Raw genomic sequence first — 23,507 nt, forward strand, 5'->3', positions numbered from 1 at the left:
CAGACTACACGACCAAAGTGCCCACAGTGGCACAAYAGCAAACAATGTAAGTGGTTATAGTGCTATTACGTGCTTTCATATAGAAACATGGGTCTTGGAAACCATATTACTTTTTTTGCCAAATTGCAAAAATCCTTAGAAGCATGTGAATTCACATGAAACTTTCTCCCCAAGCTTTGAAAAAGCAGTACTAAGACTGTGCAAACCTGCCATCCCCAAATTTCCCTGTTGTAGTTCAAACTGATAAATTGTTTTCTTCACATCTTGTCCTAACCTGTTCAGTAACATTTCCCTTTAAAGGTAGCTGTGTTTTCATACAAGAATACAGAATCTACTTACCTGTCCTAGCTTTCTATAATTCTGCTGAGTAAGGGGGGGGGGGGAAGCATCACCACTTCTAGAATACAATGGAGACTAAAGACCATTATTTTTGTCTTAATTCAGAACAGAATTAATGGTGTTCTTTATGGTCTTGTTTTGTAACTTGGAAGGGAAAGAGGAAGGTAATAGGAAGTAATTTCTATGCAGATATTGTAGGCTTCTTTTCCCCCTTACCCTTTTCATTACCCCAGCTTTCCTTTTGCAAATAAATGGGTAAAGACAGTATAGATTATTGTGGAAGTTTGCTACAGCAGTGAATGAACAACAGAAAATAGATACGGTGACTACTGTACAGCTACATGGATGAGAAAACACTGAATGACTAGCAAACAGCAAGTTTGCTTTTAATTCTGTGATATTCCAATAAAAACACACTGTAAATTGTTTTCTTGAGTTTAATTGGAGCTTCATTACTCAAGCTGTGACTGCACAGTCTTCACCTTCAGCAATGTGTGAAGAGGGGGCATACAAGGAGGGTTACAACACTTAGGGAATCCCTAGCTTCACAGAAGGGAAAGCCAGAGGAACTAGGAGCAGTGATTTGTTCTTAAGTCTCATGTGAGAATTCCTGGAAAAGCCTGGTTACTTAAAAAACAAAACAAAACCCAAAACCCAAACCAAAAAACCCTAAGGAAATAAATTCAGAAAACAGAACCTGGGATTAAAGTGAATTGAAACCAGAAAGAGACAAACACCGATGACAAACTGCAAAGAAACCAAGCATAATAAATCCTGACAGAACCCCAGTAATAACGGTTTGAATGAATAAATAAAGTCCTTAGGATTAAACCAGATTTGGGCTGCCACTGAGCTTCTTCCACAGACACGTAAAGCTGTAACCGACTGTGGCACAGTGGCCTCAGCTTCTGCTCCCCTGAAGCCACTGTCCAACCAGGTAGAAAAATAAAGGTCTAATACACTGGAAATTTTTGTTTACAAAACTAATGGAATATTGTTTGCATTTAAGCTTCTGTGTCAACTTCTGGCTTATCTTCCACTCCATTCTGCTCATTTTTCATTTCTGCATCTTCAGGGTGGCTGGTTTGAAGAGTATCAGCCGACTAAACAGAAAGACAAAGACAAATATTCCTTTGTTATACAAAGTTATACTTTGCCAACAATACCACAAACCCTATATAGTGTCTGGTAGCCATTGGGCTACCTGATCTCCCAACAAGACTGAGTTAACTTTAGCCAAGAAAAACCAAAACTTGCTTTCATTCTTTTCTGCATCTAAGAAATTAGGAGCACTTTAAAGAGAGCTAAAGAGTAATATTGATATAAGGTGGTTATGATTCTTAGTATTACTTGTGCACGCTTCTGGCATGCGTATTTGCTACATAATGCTTTGTTAACGTGCTCTTCCACAAACTAAATTTATTTAGGACATCTTTGCACAAAGCTACTTTTGTCCTGCTTCAACTTTAATGTAGCTATTGTTTTCCCCCTTCTCCCCTCCCTTAAGGGGAAAACATACTTACAGCACACTTGGACTTGGCAAGGTGCTTCTTCACAACCTAAGACTAGTTTCATAAAGAATGTAGAGAAGTGACTTCAACTCTATCATAGACACCTAAATAAGCTCTCTTAAAGGACAAGAAGAAAACCTATAGAGTAAGAAATCAGCTCATCTTCTCTGACAAGACAGCTGCACTAAAAATTCTCCTTGCTTGAAGATAAGCTTCTCCTTGAAGATGCGATTTCAACTTTACAAGGGTGTAGAAGGCAGAGTGTTATGGATTAAGAATACCAGATGGAATGAGAATACCAGCAYGGAGGGCTCCCTCCCTCCCTCTCTGCTGGTGGCTGGGGCACACTGACAGGCTCTACCACAGAGCTGGAGCAGTGGCACAGGGCTGAGCCAGCTGATGATCCTCCCCCTTTGTTCCCCCCCTTCCAGTGAAGCCCTGTGCAGCTGCTTTGTAGGCACCTGCAGCCCGGTGAATGGGAGAGGTRTACAGCACTGGCGAGGTGGCAGTGGCAGCTCAGATGGAATGACTCTTCCTTGCTGAATGTCTCTTGGTTTCCTATTGGGTTTCACACGCAATAGAAACTTCTCTTTTCCTTTAAGCCATTCTGTAGCAAACTGAATTGTGGATCCAGCACTCCCCCTAAGACTTTGGATCTTGAAAGCAGCCACCATTGAATGTTAATCTGACATCACAGCCACAATCGTGCTACCACAAAGGCAACAAGATGAGCTAAATAGAGCAATAGCAGATTACCTTCAAKCTAACAACTATGAAGAGGCATATTCAGTTTTTAAAAAGGAAGCTGAGTTAGATGTGAATTAAGAGTTAAATATGCTGGACCTCTGGAGAAAAAAATGGGATGTCAGTTATAAGATTTCAAAAGAAGGTTAAAAGTATTTATCTTTGGAGAGATCTGGACAGGYTGGAGAGCTGGGTGGGGAGGAACCTCATGGAATTCAACAAGGGCAAGTGTAGGCTCCTGCACCTAGGGAGGAATAACCCCATGCACCAGTACAGGCTGGGGGCTGACCTGCTGGAGAGCAGCTCTGCAGAGAAGGACCTGGGAGTGCTGGTGGATGACAAGTTGACCATGAGCCAGCAATGTGCCCGTGTGGACAGGAAGGCCAATGGCATCCTGGGCTGCATTGGGAAGAGTGTTGCCAGCAGGCCAAGGGAGGTGAACCTGCCACTCTGCTCAGCCCTGGTGAGGCCACATCTTGAGTACTGTGTCCAGCTCTGGGCTCCCCAGKACRAGASAGACATGKAGCTACTGGAGAGAGGCCAGCGTAGGGCTACAAAGATGATCAGAGGACTGGAACCTCTCCCCTATGAGGAAAGGCTACAAGAGCTGGGCCTCTTCAGCCTGGAGAAGACTGAAGCGGGATCTTATCAATGTCTACAAATACCTTAAGAAGGGATGTCAAGAGGATGGGGCTGGACTCTTTTCAGTGGTGCCATTTAACAAGACACAAGGCAACAGGTACAAACTGAAACACGAAGTTCCACCTGATTATGAGGAAGAACTTCTTTCCTGTGAGGGTGACTGAGCCCTGGAACAGGTTGCCCAGAGAGGCTGTGGAGTCTCCTTCTCCGGAGATATTCAAAACCCATCTGGATGCGATCCTGTCTAACCTGCTCTAGGTGACCCTGCTTGAGCAGGGGAGGTTGGACTAGATGATCTCCAGAAGTCCTTTCCAACTTCAATTATTCTGTGATTCTAATTCTGTGATCTGTTCTACAGTAGGACATTCTCTTTTTATGCATCCTTTTAATAATTTTAAAATACAGTAAAGGGAAAATGGGAAGAGTGTCTTGTACTGCTTATGTCTCAAAAGCACTGCAAAGAAACTGTTATTATGTCTGTCAACTTAGAACACTGAACTGTCTGTCTTACAATGAGGTTACATGAGCACCATACCACAGCAAGCAAGGAGATGSGTGTGCAATGTTGGGAAGGGGGTGGGGGAGGCAAGGGGTTGAGAGAAGGGCAGAATCATTAAACTGAAGTATCAGTTGCAACATGCAACTGCAGCCAAAGAACATCTGGTAATCAAATGGTCAAACTCATTTTTCATCTTTAGAAGCATTTGCTAAGCACAAGAGCAAAGTCTCCTCTGCACAGATAATACATTAGCTAGGAATCTTGGGCTCAAGATAATAAAATAAACATTTCAACCTTTAAAAATTCATACTCCATGTATGTGAATATCTGAATTCAGGGAAAAGATTACTGATGCAAGAGTGGCTGTCTTGAACTCCACCAGACTGTAAGATTCATACATTTCAGAACCATAATCCAAATTGCTTTCTCAGGAATCAGAAGACAGTTGCTGAACAAACCCTCTTCTACAAATTTGTTGAACTTCTGAGACAAGAAGAAAACCGTTGGAGCTAGAATATCTCCCAAGAGTATGCAATACTTATGAGCCTGCCTTTTGCTAAGAATGGAACTCTGCCAACCGTTTTTTAGGGGCTGAGGTGTATACTTTAAAGAACAYGGAACACTATACTTGTACTTTAAGTAGAGTGGGTGTAACTTGAAACCAACTCTGCCTCTTTCAACGAGGGCTGTCTCTGAGTGAGGGATCTTGCAGTGTTCTGTACCGTGGGGGAAGTCAAATTCCCAGCAGTTATACTATCTGAAAGAAACATGAACAGGAACAGTAGAGCCTAATGGCTGGTGATCAAGAACTGCAAATTCAGAAGTGAAGATCCCTAACAGTGAAATAAAGAAACCARATTATAATGATCTTGCTAAGATATTTTTAAAGCCTCCAACAATTGGGGATTGCTGTGGATCTTAGACTGCTTTGACTAGATATTTAACTACCTTACTCATGGGTAATGCTGCTTTCCTTGCAGAATCAGTAGGGAGTGTCTGACTTTATGATTTTGTTTAAACTCTTCTTTTGAGAAGGAGAATCAGATCCACAGAACCACTGCTATTCTTTAAAAAGGAAACAAAACATCCCAAAATAGAACATTCAGCCCACCAAATCATCCAGCTATGGGAAATTACCCAATACCTAGTATATGACTACTTAAACAGAGTAAATAGATGAAGAAAGGTATACAGCTCCCACTGTCTCTGGGCTAAAAATTAACTTCAGATACTTCTTATTTTGAAGGACTGGAAGGAGGGAAAGAGGGAGAGAGAGAGAGAGGAGAAGAGGAGAAATATTTTGGGTAACATATAGTCAACTGACTCAATCCGAAAAGGCTGAATTCTGTCAGAATAATCTTATCAATCTGAGGACACAAGGCTCCAGGACAGACTTACTGACACAGCAAAGCATAGGCTGAGTGACAGCAAATTGATATACCAATACCTGAATCGAGAATGATTATTTTGTATTATCTATGCACATACAGGCCAATGGGTAAAGATCTGTGCCTGTCACAAGGCTGTTTCCARTCTTCTACACTGCTCAATGCTGCTGAGAAAATTGAGTAAAATGTAGATAACATATTTCTCTTGGAAGTTACTCAATCCAGGGCCATGAGATTTAAATGAAGGAGATGAGTGTTTTCTTGGGATAAGAGATTTTCACAGGCAGCAATGAATGTTTTTCCTAGCTGGCATATCCTATTATAATAMAAGCAGCATTTGCTTACAAGTTAACTGTACTAAGACTTAAGTGAAAACTTATTCTACTGTATGGATAGTTTTCCTACTAAAGGATCTTCTGATAGCTGGAAGAAATAGTTCAAGACAGACACTTCAAAATGAATCTGTGACACTAGCATGTGGTTGATGCTCTCCATTTTGTATTTGTCTCCACCAGAAGCAAGACAATTCTCAAGGTTTTGCATGGGACCATCAGTATGAGAAGCATAAAGTGGATGGACCATGCAGACACCAAAACAGAGTGTTCTTTAGAACAATCAGTTTAAGGAGAAAAGGTGCCTCTTTCAGTTCTTGAACGTTCTCGTATTTGCACCTCATCACTTCAATTGCTCACTGACATTAACAGTACTTTGCTGAAAGATTAGCTGAAATGAAGTAAAAGCATCCTGTGCAATGCTTGGTACTGCTAGTTGTCTTGTTCAAACAAGATGGCCTGAAAATCATGAGAGCACTGGCTATTCCCATTTTTCAGAGGCAGCTTTTTCAGTGCTCTTCCACTGTGCTATTTATCTGTACTAAGAAGTAAGCTGAGTACACTAAAAACTCACTATTCCTTGCTTAACACTTGATCAAGCCTTGTAGTTTTCTTGAGTAGTGTCACTTACCTTTAAGTCTTTATCCGCAAGCCTTTGGAACATATTGGCATACATCTTCTTCTCTTTCTCATGCTGCTCCCGTATTTTCTGCTGACAAGTTACTAGCTGCACTTTAGCAGCTTTGTTACTTGGGTAAAGTTGTATCACTTTCTGGAAATCATCTCGGGCTAATTCAAAGTCATTAACAGCCAGGTGGGCTTCCCCACGTCGGAAGAGGCCTTTTTCATTGCTGCTATCCAGTTCAAGTGCCTGCATAAACAATTAATTCAAGATTTTTTTTWWAAATAAAATCCAGCCAGATCAGACACTCCTAGAAACTGTACTTTGATTCTGAAGTATGTCTCTCCTAAAATTTGAGGCTTTCTATAGAGGGCTGAATAGAGTAGGACTTTAGACAGAGAACCAGGAAATCAGCTGTTTAATCCTGGTCTATTACCCGGTCTTTGATGTTTGTCAATACCAGTATCTTTGCCTTGTCTCCTTGTTTTTACTTTCTGAACACTTTAATGTTCTCAGTTAACATACCAGCAATATTAAAAAATATTCTAAGAATAATGATGAAAATATATTGTAGAATATTTGTACATCGTGTATTTGGTTCTACCAAAGTACTAGTTGGTAAGATAGGTTGAATAGCATGAGGTCTGGTCTACCTTAAATTGCTGAAGTGAGGAATAATCTGTACAGAGTTTAAGAACAMAAAAAACTTACTACCTTGTTGCAGTTCTCCAAAGCCTGGGAGTATTCCTTCAGCTTAAGATGGCACATAGCTAGATTAAGGTGGGCAGCAAGCCTCAGGCTCTTGGCTTTTGTATCAACCTCATCAGAAAGTCCTGATTCATGCTCCAGCCATGACACAATCTTCTTATACTGTAATGCTGCTCGTTTGTATTTCCCCTCCTGTAAGCACAGCAGTTTAAACATCCTTTATCTGCCTCTTGCCCCTCCTGCTTATGTTGAACAATACAGAGAAAAATTTAAGTAAACTAACTTCTATCATCACACAATATAAAATATTTGTCAGCAATTCCTGTGTAGGGCCAGAAACTCTTTAGGAATCATACTACTCACTACAGCTGTGGGTATAGGCCAACACAGATACTTTGCTCTGAGCCCCTGCTTTATACTCAAAACTTTAAATAGAAAGGAAGATCAGGCATTCTTAAAACATCAAGACTACCACTGCACCAAGAATATCATGGGAATCTCCAGAGAAAGCCTGTCATGAGCTTGTCAAATCTTTTAAAACACATCTTCTCCACACATCTGTAGCCTAAATGAATGTTCTTCATTCATAGCACTATCTCACAGCAGCAACTTTAATACTGTAACCTTGCCACCCACCTCTAGCTACAGCRAACAGCTTTGAGGGGAGGGGCAGGGGGAAACAAAACAGAAAAACCCCAAACCCAAAAAACAACCCCCACACAACAGCTAACTCTGCAGAGCAGCTAGTAGATAGYGCAACACAGGCTATCTGAGGATACCATGAACAGGACTCTGAACTGACAAGCTGTAGATCATCATTACCAGCTCATGTCATGAGTTAAGAAACGTTAACAGAACTTCAAGCCTGTAATTTACCTTGAAGTACTGAGTACCTCTCTCCTTCACAATGCAGCTTTGTTCCAGCTTCTCTTCCGTGTTCATTTCCCAAGATTCTTTAGCCTAAACAAAACCAAAGAGTACAAGTAAGGACACAACTTCTGAGTGAAATTCACGTGGCTACGCCATTTCTCACTAACAGGTATGGTAAAGATAGGTCTGGTAAAGGAGAATTGTGAACTGCTACTGAGAAAACAGAAACTGGGCTAGAGTAGCAGAGACACCGACCACAACAGACAGAGATCCAGTAAGAACAAGGGCAGTTTCAGGCAAGTACTCTGTGTGTTGTCACCACCAACAGCAGCTTCCCTAATCCAGATCAGAGTTCAAAGATTCATCTTTCTTGTTTAAATTCCATCAACATCTCTTCCCCTACCTCCCAATCTGTTTGATAATTCATCTCATTCCCACCTTTTCAAAGCTTTTGAGCTTTACTTCATACTGTAGCTCTGCATCTGGAGGGATCTGAAATTTCTCCTTCCCGGCACTTCCAAAACCATARCTGTAAGACAGAGGGAATAAAAGTGCTCTAAAGCTCTCCAGATAGCCATGCTTGTGTATCAGAAGCTAGAGGCAAAGAAAACATGCAAGTTTGGGGTGACTATAAATCATTATTATGAGATTACAAAAATACAACAGTATTTCTTTTAATATTCACTAGTATTAACCCTATAAAAACCTAAGGTCATTTTTCACTTCTCATCCAGCAGCTAAGTCATCTGAGCTTCATACTTCCCAAACATCAAACTTTTGCACCTGACCAAGCCTTTAATATGGTATCACATTAAGCTGAAAGGCTTTACAGATCACTTCTTTCTTCCCAGATACATAGAATGCATTCTTCAAGTATGAAAAAGATCAGAAATAGCTCACCTGGGTTTGAGATAGAACACAGATTCTTCAGATTTCTCCATTTTCTGAATTGCTTTCTCCAGACCATGAGGAAGATCATAATTGTCACCTTCTCCAATCTCAAATCGCAACTCTCGCCTGTCAAATACGCGATCTCCATATCGGCCTTCAAACTGGACTGGTAACAAAAAGCAAAACAAGCCAGAGACAAATCAGATGATATCAGTGTAGTGAGCAGCAGGCAGCACAGGTAATACAGGGAATGACAAATTCTTCCATCTTARTAGTCTTCCCTCTTGAAAGTAGCTACCTAAGCAAATATTAGCAACTGGAAGCACACGCAGCCTGTGCTRCTAAAGCTAGTAAAACTTCTCTTTTTTTTCCATTCAAGTTTTCTTTTCACTCCAACAACAAATGCCAGAACTACTTTCCCTCTCATTTCTCAGAAAACAAAAATACATTACACTCATCTAGCTTTTTGGTCAAGTGAGCACCTGAGCAGATTCAGAATCACTGGAGAGCCCAAGTTCAATCCCTGCTGGAAAATTTAAACCTCTCCAGAAACAAGAGAAYGAAAGGCTACTCTAGACTAGCTCCTAAGTTACTTAAGTAAGGGAAAGAGAAGCCAGGTATTCGTCTCTCTGAAGACAAAAAGTTGTGGGTGGTAGAAAGGTTCTGCCCTCCCACACAGTTAGCCCAATTACTACTCATATAGCTGACTTACTGTCTACAAGCGCACCCTCATTGGGCTTGGAGTAGCCTTCTCCTTTCTTACGGATTCTTCGGATTATGCCACCATCTTCATCATCAGTGAGGTCCTCCCCCTTAAACTCAAACAGCTCTATCTGCAGGGAGAAGAAAACACTTACATTTATTCCTATCACATCAACTCAGTAACCCACAGAATTCAATCTCCAGAGATCTTTGAAACTATAACTGTTTAGGCAGGCACCATCTTCAGCATGACCCAAGGTTCTGTAAGATATTAGATAGCTAACGTTATGCAACTACTGTATTAAGTCAATACTACATGGAAACAAGATGAAATCTTATATTCAGACCTTTAAAGACTGAGGATGCTGAAGAACAAAGCTCTGAAAGCTGTAAATTAAGAGAGCTCTTGAATGGACTGACTGTGAGCCTAGTCTCTGAATAAAGCTTAAATGACCCACAATGCTTGAAAACTACTATGGAGAAAATTGTTCCTCTTCCTCCTATAGGCTGCTTTAATAGCCTTTTTGTTCATGTCTGCAGGCAGCAGTAGGATTTCCACCCTCTCTCCCCAAGAAAAATGCCTTCTGAATATATGAAAAACACAGCAGAAAGCCAGAAAGGATTTGCTCACACTTGCCAATCTGAAATGCTAATGCACTGATCATCAGCCTTCACGTGCTGTCATGCTAGAGCCTAGTATAAGCAGAATCATCAGTAGTGTCATGGTATCCAAGAGGTGAAAAAAAGTTTAAGTAATGCAAGAAGAGGAGGAGGAGGAAAATTAAATACAAGTGAGATCCTTCCTCTAATGCTTGATCATACCCTCCGATCTCCAGTCAAACTGAAATCAATTTCAAAGGACGGAACTGAGCCCAAACTCATTTCTAATGCTTGTCCTGCAATATTATAGCAAATTCAGAAACATCGCTTCTGCTTATATTCAGCTCTTCCCAACTCTTTTCTTCAACCACCTACTCTCATGCTAGAAGACAACAGTTTGAAAACTTGTATCATTCTTGCTTGTGTATCTTAATCCAATTACTGTTCTCATTTTAAGCCTGCTGTGTTTTCCCCTCTCATCTGACCTTTATGTATTCTAGAATCATTCAAAAAATATCATCTCTAAAAGAAAGAAGAAATCAAGATCATTAAATTTCAGCTGCTAACAAAGAAATGCAAATAAGGTATTTTATAATAAAAAGGGAGATGTGGCCCACCCCTAATCTAAATTGTTGCTGCAACAAATTGTTTAGAATTTTTAAGAGCTGATGTTAATGTAAGAGATGACTACCCAGCCCGAATCTTCACATGCTCTTCAAAGTCTCTAGTGAAAACCACAGTTTGAAATGAGCGTACAGAACAAGATGGAACAAACAGTCCAGTCGCAAAAGAAACTTGTCATTACTGCTATGAAATTAAGAAAAAGATTTTTATTACTGTATGTTTGAGTAAGACAACACTAAAAAGAGCAAAAGAGATCAAGCCATTATAATCAGCACTGTTTAGACTAAGTATATTGTTTTTTTAAAAAAAGTTCAAGGTTACTGCTGTGGAGGTTCGTTACAGTGGACCTACAGACACCTGGAATACAAGAGGAATTGGATACTCATCAGAACAAATCCTACCTTGTATTTTGATGGGTATCTAATCCCAAGTAATATTCAGACTGAAAAAAAACCTGAAACAAACTAAGTCACCCCAAGACACCCTACTGATGAGAATGTGTTTTCTTTATAAGGCAACTCACATACAATTTTCTGTATCGCAAGGTGATGGCACTTGCATAGGAACCATGCTGACTTTGTTTTTGCTGTATTTTCTTTTTCATTATTTAAAATCAASTAAAGGAAGTGGAATCCCTTCACTGATTTTAAGTGCCTGAGAGTCATAGTAGTCATAAATCACTCCTATTTAAAACTTTGGAGAGACTTTCTTGATACAAGTGTCTTCCCAGTTTAGGGCACAACTGGCACTTACTACTGGTTCATCTACATGCCATTTTATCAGAGAAGGTGTAAATCCATCATACAACTTCATTTCCATCTTCCTTCCTTTCTTCCTCTATCCACTACATCCTCACAGGCATAGAGGGATGTAAAGGGTCATGAACGAAACACTAGTTTAAACTAAAAGGTATCTAGAACAGAGAAAGGTCAGGATTCCATCATTAAAAAAATCCTAGTAAGAACTATAAAAAAATCCTGACACCCTATTCCCCTGCCTTAATACCTACAGAAAATGGCTCCTTTTTAGACTTGGAAATACCTTTCCAGCCTCAAAATCATGTTATTAGTGTGGAAGTGCTAATACTTATTTTAGCTTACACATGTGAAATCCACATTGATTGAATAGGCTCAGTAGGTAGCTAACTGAAAAGCTAAAGTGTCCCTTCAGTGGTAAGACTGCTTAAATCAGTATGAAATTTACTAAGTTCYTCTGTCTTCTTTACACATTTATGCAAAGTTAAAGTGGTACAGGGAGAGGGAGATGAGAACTGACTAAGCACCTGAATATTTACACTAGTATGGAAAGCGCTTAGGAACAGTGGACAGGAAGAAGCAGGCTGAAGTTAGCTGGGGGCAGGGGGGGAGTTTAGTCCCAAAGAGTCAAGAAGTAATGCAGAAGTGCTTATGAGAAACATTACAAGCCACATTATTCATGTAGAATATAGAATTATAATATATGTACAGAAAAAAATAGATGTGTAATTTAGATTTCATACCACATTATGTAATACTTGTTCCAATTGCGTTTTCCCACTTACAAACCAGAGCTATGACTATACAGATTACTTCTGAAATTAAATTATTTTAATGTTACTTCATTTTGTACAAGTTAGCTAGAAAGACGGCTTCTCAACTCAACTGAAAGATGATTCACGTTGGAATTTTCAGCCCACGAAGCGGTTTACTGAACTGTTAGCTCATAATGCTACAGAGTGGGCCAATTTAATCCCAGATTGCATCAGATAAACTCAGTGCTTCCCAGTAGTACCCAGAAAAATCCCTTGCTACAATTGCTATTTATCAAAAGGTTAGGTATTATCTATTGTTGCAGGACAACCAAGTATCACCTRGTGTGCTACCAACTAAGGCATTAGTAAGGCTTTATTATGCAGCCATGCAGTCAAGGTAGAAAGTCTGAGCTTTAAGATAGCATGCATGGACAGCAGAGCAAGCAGAAGGAGAGCAACAGCTGTTTTTACCTCCCTTTTCAATCTGGTCCTGTGTTACACTTTGTATCACTTATCTTGGTAAGAGTACTGTGCACTTCAGCATGTGTGTAGCTCAAATATAATGAACTGTGACTACCTTAGATTTGTAAGAAATTCTGTTTTTATAATGAGGTTCCCAGGTCATTCTTTAACAGTTAACTGCACAAATGGTATTTTTTTTGGCATACCTGAAATGAGCAAGTGCTCATCCCTTGGYGGCCTAGGATACTACTTTCTAGCAGGTGTTTTTGAATCCTTCCATTAAAAAAAAAAAAAAAAACACACCTCTAATGCTATTACTCACAAGTTCATGAAAAAGTGAAATAAAAATACACGTATCCAACATTGATTACTTTACCCTTTACAGATTTTCATCATTTCCATTTAGCATTAAATTGGCTTCCAATCCCTACTCCAAAAGCTGTTTTTACCTCCCTTAGTCTTTGGATAAAACAATCTCAGAGCAACCAAACTCAAGAACCTTCCCTCATGCCCCCAAACTAAGCACCTTAAAAGTGTGAGTCCGTTCCACTGGTTAAATACTTAAAAATCACACTCCAGAAGTCCATCCTCCTCCTCTTGAGACCAACTAATTTTGAAGCACTTCTTGGAAAACAGAATCATTTCAAAAATGAGAAAAATATATCCTCCCAGAACACTGTATAGGTTGTTTGTCACCGCATGCTTGAGGAGAGCTTTTTCATTATCCTCTAACTATGCGAAGTCAAGTACAGGTCTCAGCATTTTGAGAAACTACTCTACCGAAGCAAAACAGAATTGCTATTTCCACCCCCCATTGACAGAGAAGGCACTGGACATGGTTCCTTTAAAAGTAACCTCCCCTGTGGAGGACAGAATTTAAGGAACCTAACCAGCTCTATGCTTACTAAGATGCTAAGGTAACACTTCAGGATCACCTCTGAGGAGATGAACTCTTCATGTGAATTGTAAAACTAGTGTTACCCAGACACCAGCCTCTTGCTCCAAAAATACCAGACTAGGATAATAGGCTAACACTCATATCCAGCTATTAACTGATGATCCTGAATTCTGTGAGAGATAGAGGAATTATTCTGTACTGACTTCATTAAAAGGAACTGTTCAGCTACAGTCTTTCTAAATAATGAAGTAACAGGTTAACTATGCGTTGCACAGTATAATACATCACCCATTTTCTACAATAAAACACTTCAATTATAATTGTTTTTGAAGGTTACAATTTTACTGTCTCCCACTTACCTCAAAAATCAGTGTAGCATTGGGAGGTATCTTTGGGGGGCTCCCAGCAGAGCCATAGGCGTATTCTGGCTTACATGTAATCCGACAGATTTCTCCAACCTTCATAGTTGCCACGGCAATGTCCCATGCTTTGATCACCTCACCTGTGCAAGTCAGATTTCAATTGCATGATTGTTAGGCACATATGAAAGTCATCATCAGCTGTGAGGTTTGGCATCATCACTTTCAATACAAAACGTAAGAATCTGTCAGTGCAGAAGTACTGAAGGACTTGATAGCACTTGCTCTTGTTTGCATGTATCAGTTTAAATTCTAATAAAGTTACAAAGTTATTTGGCAATTCAAATCTGAAATTTCTTAAAATTGCTTCATTCTGAATGTAGTGATTCTTGTTTTCCTCCTCTTCATTCTTGCCTATAGAGAATACAAATCATTTGAACACAGACCATATCTGAAGTGCTTGGCACAATCTCAAGAGCTAGAAAATAACAATAAACTCTTCGAAGAAGAAGGTCTTAGGGTGAGAGATTGTCTGCTCATATTTTGAAAACAATCCAAAACAACAGTCTTTCTCTCTGTACTTTATCAGTTGGCAAAGATCAGCATGAGCAGTAACTAAAAGTTACACACACTTGTAACAAAAGGGGGCAGGAAAGGGGAAGACATATTCCCTGTAAAGCCAAAGTGAACAGAAGCTGAAACCTGAAGTAACAAAATTCTCTCTCACACTCTCCTACTTGCTGCTCCTTTCAACTCTGAAGTAGCCTGTGTATTAACTTTGTATTAATTGGTATTCTTCTTATCACCCGATCTCAGTACACTACAGAATTTATCCCCCAGACAGAAAAAGCACCAGGTAGACAACTGTCAGGGGGAATCATGAAACTGAATAGTAAGATTTGTCACACTAAGGACGTTTGGCTTTTTGTATCTAAAAAAACGAAGGCTTCTGACCATGAAGAGGTATATGATCAGATTTGGATTAACTTAAAAGTTTAGAGAAAGAAGTAGATTTCCTCATTCTTCAGCTGCAGTTGACAGCTGCCCCAGTGCACCCTGTCCCAGTAATTGGTCACAATTCAGCATACTTAAATGAGACTTCCGCCAAAAAAGGATCAATAAAATGTACGTGCTGGCTATCTGATTAACTTATTATGTTTTAGGGTGAATTCCCATGAACGCGACTTTGCTTTCCCTGGAGTCATTTGTCTGAGGTCCTCCAAATTCTTCACTAAACCTCATGAAATGGTTATATATTTTTTCCAGTTCAGAAAGTTCTTGCTTAGAGAGCTCCATATCTGTAGTTAGCAATGTCACTTATCCTTCCTCAACAAATTTTAGATGTTTGTGAAATGCAGATAATGCCATCAGCAAGTTTTTTTGCTTTATTTGCTCATGGTACTTTCCTTACCAACACTGTATCATTATCCCAAATTTTCATGTTCTATACAAAGCATTTTAACAAGGAAAATGTACCAGTTCCTTGCTAGAATAGATGTTTCATGCAAAGAATTTGATATTCTTCAAGGTTACTCTATAGTTTAACAAAGATAATGGAGTTTCACCCCAACACAGGTTAGTACTAGCAGCTAACACAGCAACATTCAGGAAATGTAATACTAATTTTGGCAGCTCACAACTATAAAATGGATTGTCAGCACCTATATTTTACATATAAAAACTGCAAGGATTTGACATTCTTTTTAAGAGATGCTACAGAGTAGTGAACAAAACCAGCTCAACTATGCCTATATCTATGCTGTACAAAAATCAAATTCATCCAACCTTTCTGATATTCATTTTAACTGTACATAAATACTGGTTATTTAACTAACTTATCATTATGCTTCAGGGTGAATTCCCATGAAGGTGAATTTGCTTTCCTTGGAGTCATTTGTCTGAGATCCTCCAAGAGGGCTGGAGCACCTGCCCTATGAGGAACGGCTGTGAGAGCTGAACCTCTCTAGCCTGGAGAAAAGACAACTGAGGGGGGGATTTTATCAATGTCTACAAGTACCTGAAGGGAGGGTGTCAAGGGGATGGGGACAAACTCTTTTCAGTTGTCCCGTGTGACAGGACAAGAGGTAAAGGGCAGAAACTGAACCACAGGAAGTTCTGCCTGAATGTGAAGGGGAATTTCTTCACTGTGAGAGTGACAGAGCCCTGGATCCGGTTGCCCAGAGAGGTTGTGGAGTCTCCTTCTCTGGAGATCTTCAGAGCCCRCCTGGATGCAACCCTGTCTAACATGCTGCAGGTGACTCTGCTTGAGCAGGGAGGTTGGACTAGATGATCTCCAGAGGTCCCTTCCAACCTTCCAATTCTGTGATTCTATGAAATTCTCCACCAACCTCAGGAAGTGGCTATATATTTCTTYCGATTCAGAAAGATCTCAAAGCAATTCTGATTGGGCCATTCTAAGAGAAAAAACCTTACACTTTGAGAACAGGTTAAAATAGCAACTTTARTATACAAAGGAGCCACACATGCAGGGAATTCTCATCTTAGTATCTAGACTAATCAACATCAAACATTACCTTTCCCCAAGTCAAACGAAAACTTGTCTCTCCTGTCCAGACTGGAGTCAAATTTTGTGCCATCAAGAAGCCATCCTGTATAATGGACAGTCACTTTGTCACCTATCATTGGAGACTCTGTCCCACTGCCTTCTCTCTTGATAACCTGAGGAAAACAGTTAAGTGTCACTCAGATGATGAAAACTAAGTAYGCAAAATGGACATTAATTTCATTTACTCAGGTGTGCACCTATCATCTTCAGCTGGTAAGATATTTGCAGGTTAACTGGAAATACATTATAGATTAGTAGTGTTGCAAACGTATGGACTCTCCAAGATACCTGCTGTGATACACCCATTTCTCCCATGCAACATGGACATGAAGCCATTCCAGTAACAGGATTTCTAAAGTTCAAGTTCTAGTTTTCTTCAAGAAAGTTTCAGTTTTCTGACTGAAACCATAAGGCTCCTAGCCAAAGCTTGGCATTATTTGGGCTAGGCAATATTAGGGAATTAATAGAAAAAATAGGGCATTAATAGAAGACTTTATTTGCTTGCATCTGTGCATACCTGGAAAACATCATCATGTTGGTAGAAGACAGATGCTTATACAAGTGCAATTATACATAAACAAGAGTTAGCATATCTCCTCCCCTTAATAAATCAATAAAAGCATGGAGATATTCCTGCATGCTGTTATACTGATTACACCTTTGCACTAAAGGAAGTGCCCCCTTGGGACTCTCATTCCCAAACTGCAACTTCCTGCAACCAATCACTGCCAGTATCTTCTACTTTGTGTTCCTCCCTCCAACTATGTTAGTGGAATTCTAGGACCCTCAGCCTGAAACAGTGACAAATGTTAACAGCTTCTGTCAGAAACTGTCTTAATAGAAGCAATCAGTGGCTTGTCTTAACAAGCTGAAAGTATCTCAGCAGAGATAGAAGTTACATCTGCTCAATGTAATGACGGATGCCTTATTTAACTACATCATCCCCTCACCCTGCATAACCTGAATGCTACAGCAGTTCTTAATGCGACACAACTAAGACTTTTTTTCCCTCCTCCATGGAAGACAATTCAAGCAACCACTGCAACTCAAAGAGAGAAGTAAACAGAGACATTCGAAAATAATGGTAATCCAATAACTAGCTATATCATACATAAATTTAAGAAGAAAAAAAAGGATCAAAATTGTTAGGAGAGTCTAGTAGTTCTAAGACAGTTAGCTTAAAATCATTTTGAAATAACTGCATCTAATGAGAATTTACTAAGCTTTTTCAAATGTGAGGTTTTTCAACTGTCATATCAAGTTAGACAACATGAAAGTTATGAATATTTCATTTTCAATATTTATATAATGTTTTTCTTTCACAGTTGTTTTGAAGAGGAAACAAGCTTCTTTTTTTTCCCCCCTATACTCAGTATTTTTAATATGGTAACCCATTTCCCTTTCAAGTGGAGAATCCTGTTTTTCCTGTCATACTGGGATTGCAAATCTAATTTCTATTTCTAAACTTAAATGCTTACATTAGAAAACACAAGCACATTCAACATCACCAGGCAGAAAAACCTCTGGATACTATCCTGATAAGAAACTGAGGAACAAATCAAAAATTTCCTGGAATCAGTGAAACGATACTAGTACAAGACTGGTGTAGACAATTTGAGAGTTCAATCATTGATTTCTGTAGAGGTATTCTGCATTTCTGAACTACTACAAGACAAGTCTTGCTAAAGACAGTATTTTGTTCTTACTGTCCTGCTGCTTTTCTTCTTTGTAACATAACTGGTCTGAAATTTCACTGAATTAAAAAGAAAAAAAAAAAAAAGAAAAACTTCTAGCGATTGTTGTTCAAGTTTCTAGAAAGACTAAAGAAGCTTCTAGAGATTGGGAAATAGGAAATTTTAGAGAAAAGAGGAAGTTAATGCAACTCCCCCCTCATTCATATAAATTCTGCCACTCCTATCAACTGACTTGCAAGTACAGAAGAAGCCAGGTTACTGTCATGCTGAAGATACAGCAAAAACTGACTGTTAGCTCTGCAGTCTGCCCTAACAACCTTAACTTGCAGCTTGCTAATAACTAGTTTTTCCATGAAATGGAACAAACAACAACTTTTCTGGCTCTTGCCAGAGCTAGAGCCTACATTTACTTCAGGACCAAGCATAAATGGCACTATCTCGTGTTTTAGAAGTTACTTCCATGAAGACAGGGAGTCCCTTTTTCTAATTCCTAAGGCCAAGTTCACAAAGCATCATTGTTTTATACCAACTATGTTGGCATGAATACAATACAAAATATACATTATACTATTCCAAGCTTTTTTTTAAAAAAAAGAAAAAAAAAAAAAAAGTCTTTGCTCCCGAGAGCACATACTGGGAARMAAAAAAAAAAAAAAAAAGAACAGAACACTACCATCTAACATGCCCCAAAACAAGTGACCAGTAAGTAGGGACAGAAGCGCACTCTGGGATAAGGGCAAAGGCACACAACTTCCTGATCACCCCCTCGACCACATGCGTGCTGTGCAACAACCTAAACGCAGCATCCCCTCCTCGCAATTCAGTTTACCCTTCCCCGCCGGAGGCCGAAAGCCTCCTTGCCGGTAAGGGGGGCGCCCGCCAGCCGCTCCAAGGAGTGTGTGTACCCCCCCCCCCGCCCGGCTCCCGCCGCAGCCGCGCAAGCCTGCGCGCACGTGGCTGCGTGCGCAAGGCGGAGCGCCCTCCCGCCCGCTGCACCGTCAGCGTGGCTAATATTTAACCGCAAAGGCCGCACGAGTCTTCCCGGGCGGCGGGTAGCCAGGTGACAGCCGTGCCCTTAAGGAAAGGAAGTAAGGAAGGGGAAAAAAAACAGGCCCACTCAGCCCGGCAATCGGGCGGGGAGGGGAAAGTGCGGGCGCTCAAGGGTCCCCTGAGAGCCGCGCCAGGCCAGCACCGCGCGCCTTTCACGAATCCCTCCCGCAGGCCCTGCAAGTCAGGACCGAGAACGATGCGGGGGAGCAGCCCGGTTACCTTGAGAACACCCTCATCCCCCTTAGGGGTGATGTCCACCCCCTCCAGCGGGGCCCCATCTGCCTTCATCTCCTCTGCCGTCATCCCGCCTGCCGCTGCCACCGCTGCGGAGCTGGGGGTGGGGGGGGGTCGACGCAGGGGTCCTCAGCGCTCGCCCGCTATCTGCGCCTGGCCGGCTCGCACCCTGGCTGCTGCGGCAGCGGCGCGCGAGGGGCGGGCGCGTGTCTTCTCCGTTTCTACCTCCGCCGCAGCACTGGCCCGGAGGTTGATGGGGAGGGGGAGGAGACAAGGGGGGGGGAGGAGGGGCCGAGAAGTTTCTAGAGAGGTATCGAGAGGGTTTAAAAAGCCCGAGCGCGCCAGGGGCTGTGGCGAAAGTACGTATTGCGTGGCGGGGCGGCAGGCGGATCATTTGGGTGGGTGGCTGGGGGAAGCAGACGTCTTTAGTAGGCGGACAGGAGCGCAGTCACCAGTGTGCAGCAATTTTTCATTTTGCCACATATTTTTAGATTTATGTGAAAGCGCAAGTAGGTACAAAATGGAGTGTCTTCTCAGAAACGGCAATGGGAGGAGTTTGCACGTGGCTTAGCTTGCCAGGCAAGGGAGTCGCATTAGAAAACTACATGATTAAAACTACCTGAGCCAGGAAAGGTGAAAACGGGCTTAATGTGCTTCTGACACAACTTCTGTGGCCAAGAATTACTTTTGAATTGCAAAACATCTGTACGGGAGTAAATAACACCCCTGGTTTTGTGGCTTGACCCATTACCAGAACGTTTGGCGTTTTTCTAAATTTGCATTTACTAAAAAAGCATTCTGCTCTGAAAATGAAGATTTGTAGTACATTGGAATTAGCAGACCAGATTCTGTGCTCATTTTTATCAACACAACGGTTATATGCTGTGTACTCCTTTCAGCTAAAGTACCTGCAACTTACAATGATGTARTATCAGAGTGGAATCCTGTCTGGCAATTTTGACAAAAAACTAGTAAAACAAAAGCTAAGGTTTTACAACGTTAAACTTTGTACTGCGAGCCATTACTGCTGGGTTCCCTGGACTACCGTGCTCAACCCTGCATGCCTCCCGCGGCGCGCGGTCCCTGAGACCTGGGAGGTGGCTGGCGTCCTCCCGATCCTTCCTGAACTTTCTTTTCCTATTGCTTCTCTCACTTTATCGACGCGCCCTGGGCGGCCGTTAGGGGCGGGCGCTGCCGCCAAAAGCGCGCTGCCGGCCCCGCAGCGGCCCCTGCTGTCTGCGGCGGGCGCACAGCGGCGGGTGCGCGGCCCCCGGCCGCCGGCGTCCCTGACCGCTGCATGCCGCCAGCGAGAGCGGGGTCTTTCGTGGTGGAGTGGCGTACACGGGCCCCAGAGCCGATGGGAAGACTGACAGCTGCGTGYTTTGTACTCCTTTTGCTTTCTCAATACGATGTTTGACCCCGCACCCTCCCATGACAAAAGCCAGCGCTGAGAGTAGAAGGGAAGAAGCTCGTGGACAGATGCTCGGTGTTTCTGGAGTTGKTTTTTCCAGTCCCCACTGCCACCTTGGGGCATCGGTCCATGCCGTTCAGACCTCCCGGCTGTTAGTTGGAATGGATGCCTGGGAAGACTGCAGGGGAATGGGCCACTGTGTGTGCGGTTGGTTTGTGAGCAGGCATGCTGTGCATGTCTTACTTTGCAGGAGTCAGGAGTAGCTCTGTGCCAAGATAAAACTAAATTTGTGTGCAGTACACAAAGACTTCAGCACTCTTAGACTGTCTCTGCAGTGGTATAGGAAAACTGGAAAGAGCCTAAATAAAGAGCCTGGTGCAAACAGCAAAATGAACAGGTTTCCCCTGTAAAAAAGGCATGCTTTTCAGTCCCAAGCAAGCACACTGGTGCAGTTTCATTCAGAGGAATAAGTGGGGGTGAGAGYAGGAGAGAAAAAACACTGGTTTCTGGGTGCATTTGGTCTAGAAATCTCTAGCTGCAGTCAAATCTCAGTTTCCCATGGATGAGTTACTTAGATCGCAGATTAGATCTGTGGGGGTGCAAAGTTGTTTCTGTGTGTGCTAACCTAGACCTTGACACTGGGGAGCACAGAGAAGCATCAARTCTGGTTCCAGTCCAGCAAATCTAGCAGGTCTTGTTAGCTGAGGCACAGCAAAAATGTGGAGATACTTCATCTGTTCCCTGACTAGTGAGTTTATATTGTACTGGGTTTGCAGTCTCAGGTCATCACTAACACCCAAGTTCTCCACACTCCCAAGTCATCAGGTCCCTGATGTCTCTTTTTGCCTAGATTTTCTCATATCATGCTCTGAGTTGATTTAAAACTTCTTGCTGTATGCAAAGAAGTTTGAGTCTTTTCTGTCTTTTAAGCCTCCTTTTAAGCATCTTTGAGGTTTTTGTATATTACCACRGCATTGGAAAAGAGCCTGAGTGTCATATGAGAGGCCTATTTTCAGAAGATACACAGTTGAAGCATCTGATAGTTCTGAAAGTAAGGTCAGTAACTGCAAGGGAGGGGAATTCAAAAGGAAGGTTTCAGAGCTTCAGGGGCATGAGTAATAGTGATGAAAATGAAAATTTTGGGAATAGATTCCAGGCAGACTGAAAGACAAGTAAGATGAATATACAGAATAGGAAAGAGTAGCCTGGGCAGTCAAATGTCTACAGAAAAATTAGTTGCAGCAAGACTGTGGAACAGCCTCCCAACAGATCAAGCCTAGCTAATGYTGGTTTACAACTTGCTATGTTTATGAATAAGTTTGTGTAAAGATCTGCCACAGATCATAAGATCGGGACAAAAAGCCATGAAAAGATGGGCATAGTATAACACAGCTGGGCTGTAGCCTGTAGCCTGTTGGAAAATACGATTTAAGAAAACGTGGTAAGTTCTGCCTGTTGCATAAAATATAATGATGCATAATAAGGAAGAAATAATGTCTAATCTATTTATTATGTAATCAACACTTTTTTGTTGCTTTCAGAACATTTAATTAAAGTACACAACAAAGCATAAGCTTTCTTCAGGGGAACCTCACACTGTCACTGTATGTAATACCCACCTTAGGCCACTCAGAATGTCAGCCACTGCCCTTCAGCCAAGTTATACCCTACCTGCTCTTCATTCATAGGTCTCTGAAAARCAGAGAGCCTGAGAAGCTTCCACTGCAGCTTCACTGAGGTGTCCTGATAACCCTGCTTTCCCCTACCCCTGGCAGTATTTAACATAACAAGCCCTTTTAAAGGACAACATATTGTCTTTTAAAATCAGGAGAAAAGAAGAAGACAGTGTTCCTCCTYCTTTTTCTGCATCACTGCAGACTATAGCAGGTTGGCATGACCCCCAATCAAAAAGCGAAAATCATGTGTTCTTTTTTAAAAATAAACAGTGGTGTTACACTTATTCCTAACTTTAAAACACAGCAAAATTTAAAAAGAAATGATCTGAGCTGTTACATAACAGGCATGCAAATGAGCCCCAACCCCTCTAATATGCAGGAATGGAAGGGCTATGGATCTGCAGTTAGTGATTTCAAAGCTGCGCTTGTTCAACAACAGATGTCAAAACTTTTTGAAAAGTACAGGCCATAAGACTTCCATTTCTGCAAGTTCTCTTATTTTTTTTTTTATTTTCTGGTAAGCTTATTATTTTTCTCCTGTGGTTCACCTTGTAACTACTTTACCATTATCTGTGAATTCCATTTATGTGATAGATACTGCCCTTTTTTTACATCACAGAGATTAAAAAGGCTGAACCTAGTACTTTCATAGAATCATGGGATCAATGAGGTTGGAAGGGACCTCTGGAGATCATCTAGTCCAACCTCCCTGCTCAAGCAGGGCCATCTAGAGCATGTTAGACAGGGTTGCATCCAGGTGGGCCTTGAAGATCTCCAGAGAAGGAGACTCCACAACCTCTCTGGGCAACCAGGTCCAGGGCTCTGTCACTCTCATAGTGAAGAAATCCCCCCTCACGTTCAGACGGAACTTCCTGTGTTTCAATTTTTGCCCATTGCCTCTTGTCCTGTCACACGGGACAACTGAAAAGAGTTTGTCCTCATCACCTTGACAACCTCCTTTCAGGTAGTTATACACATTAATAAGATCAGCCCTCAGTCTTCTCTTTTCCAGGCTAAACAGGCCCAGCTCTCACAGCTTTTCCTCATAGGGCAGGTGCTCCAGCCCTCTGATCATCTTTGCAGCCCTGCGCTGGACTCTCTCCAGTAGCTCCATGTCTCTCTCGTACTGGGGAGTACAGAGCTGGACACAGTACTCGGGATGTGGCCTCCCCAGG

The 23,507-nt window shown here is 41.5% G+C and overlaps 2 protein-coding genes across 3 annotated transcripts in view; one reads left to right on the forward strand and one right to left on the reverse strand.

Moving 5' to 3' along the window:
• Nucleotides 1–762: 762 nt before the first annotated feature.
• On the reverse strand, nucleotides 763–19,502 carry FKBP4 (FKBP prolyl isomerase 4). The gene is made up of 10 exons (XM_085298856.1): nucleotides 19,231–19,502; nucleotides 16,236–16,380; nucleotides 13,702–13,844; nucleotides 9,259–9,379; nucleotides 8,556–8,712; nucleotides 8,094–8,184; nucleotides 7,662–7,745; nucleotides 6,792–6,977; nucleotides 6,087–6,326; nucleotides 763–1,442 (listed from the first exon to the last, which is right to left on the reverse strand). Exons 1-10 carry the CDS (start codon nucleotides 19,312–19,314, stop codon nucleotides 1,344–1,346), a joined length of 1,350 nt encoding a protein of 449 aa, XP_085154982.1. The 5' UTR covers nucleotides 19,315–19,502; the 3' UTR covers nucleotides 763–1,343.
• Nucleotides 19,503–19,542: 40 nt separating this feature from the next.
• Nucleotides 19,543–23,507, forward strand: part of TCAF2 (TRPM8 channel associated factor 2) — a 25,667-nt gene continuing 21,702 nt past the window's right edge. Inside the window, exon 1 of one of the 2 annotated variants that reach the window (XM_085298855.1) lies at nucleotides 19,543–19,604. The gene's annotated coding sequence lies outside the window, so the exon portion shown is untranslated. The remainder of the gene's footprint in view (nucleotides 19,605–23,507) is intronic. The other variant, XM_085298854.1, reaches the window with a different exon arrangement.

Source organism: Rhea americana, unplaced genomic scaffold (genome assembly GCF_003343005.1).
Source record: "Rhea americana isolate MKP2758 unplaced genomic scaffold, rheAme1 scaffold_142, whole genome shotgun sequence".
NCBI classification, from domain to species: domain Eukaryota; kingdom Metazoa; phylum Chordata; class Aves; order Rheiformes; family Rheidae; genus Rhea; species Rhea americana.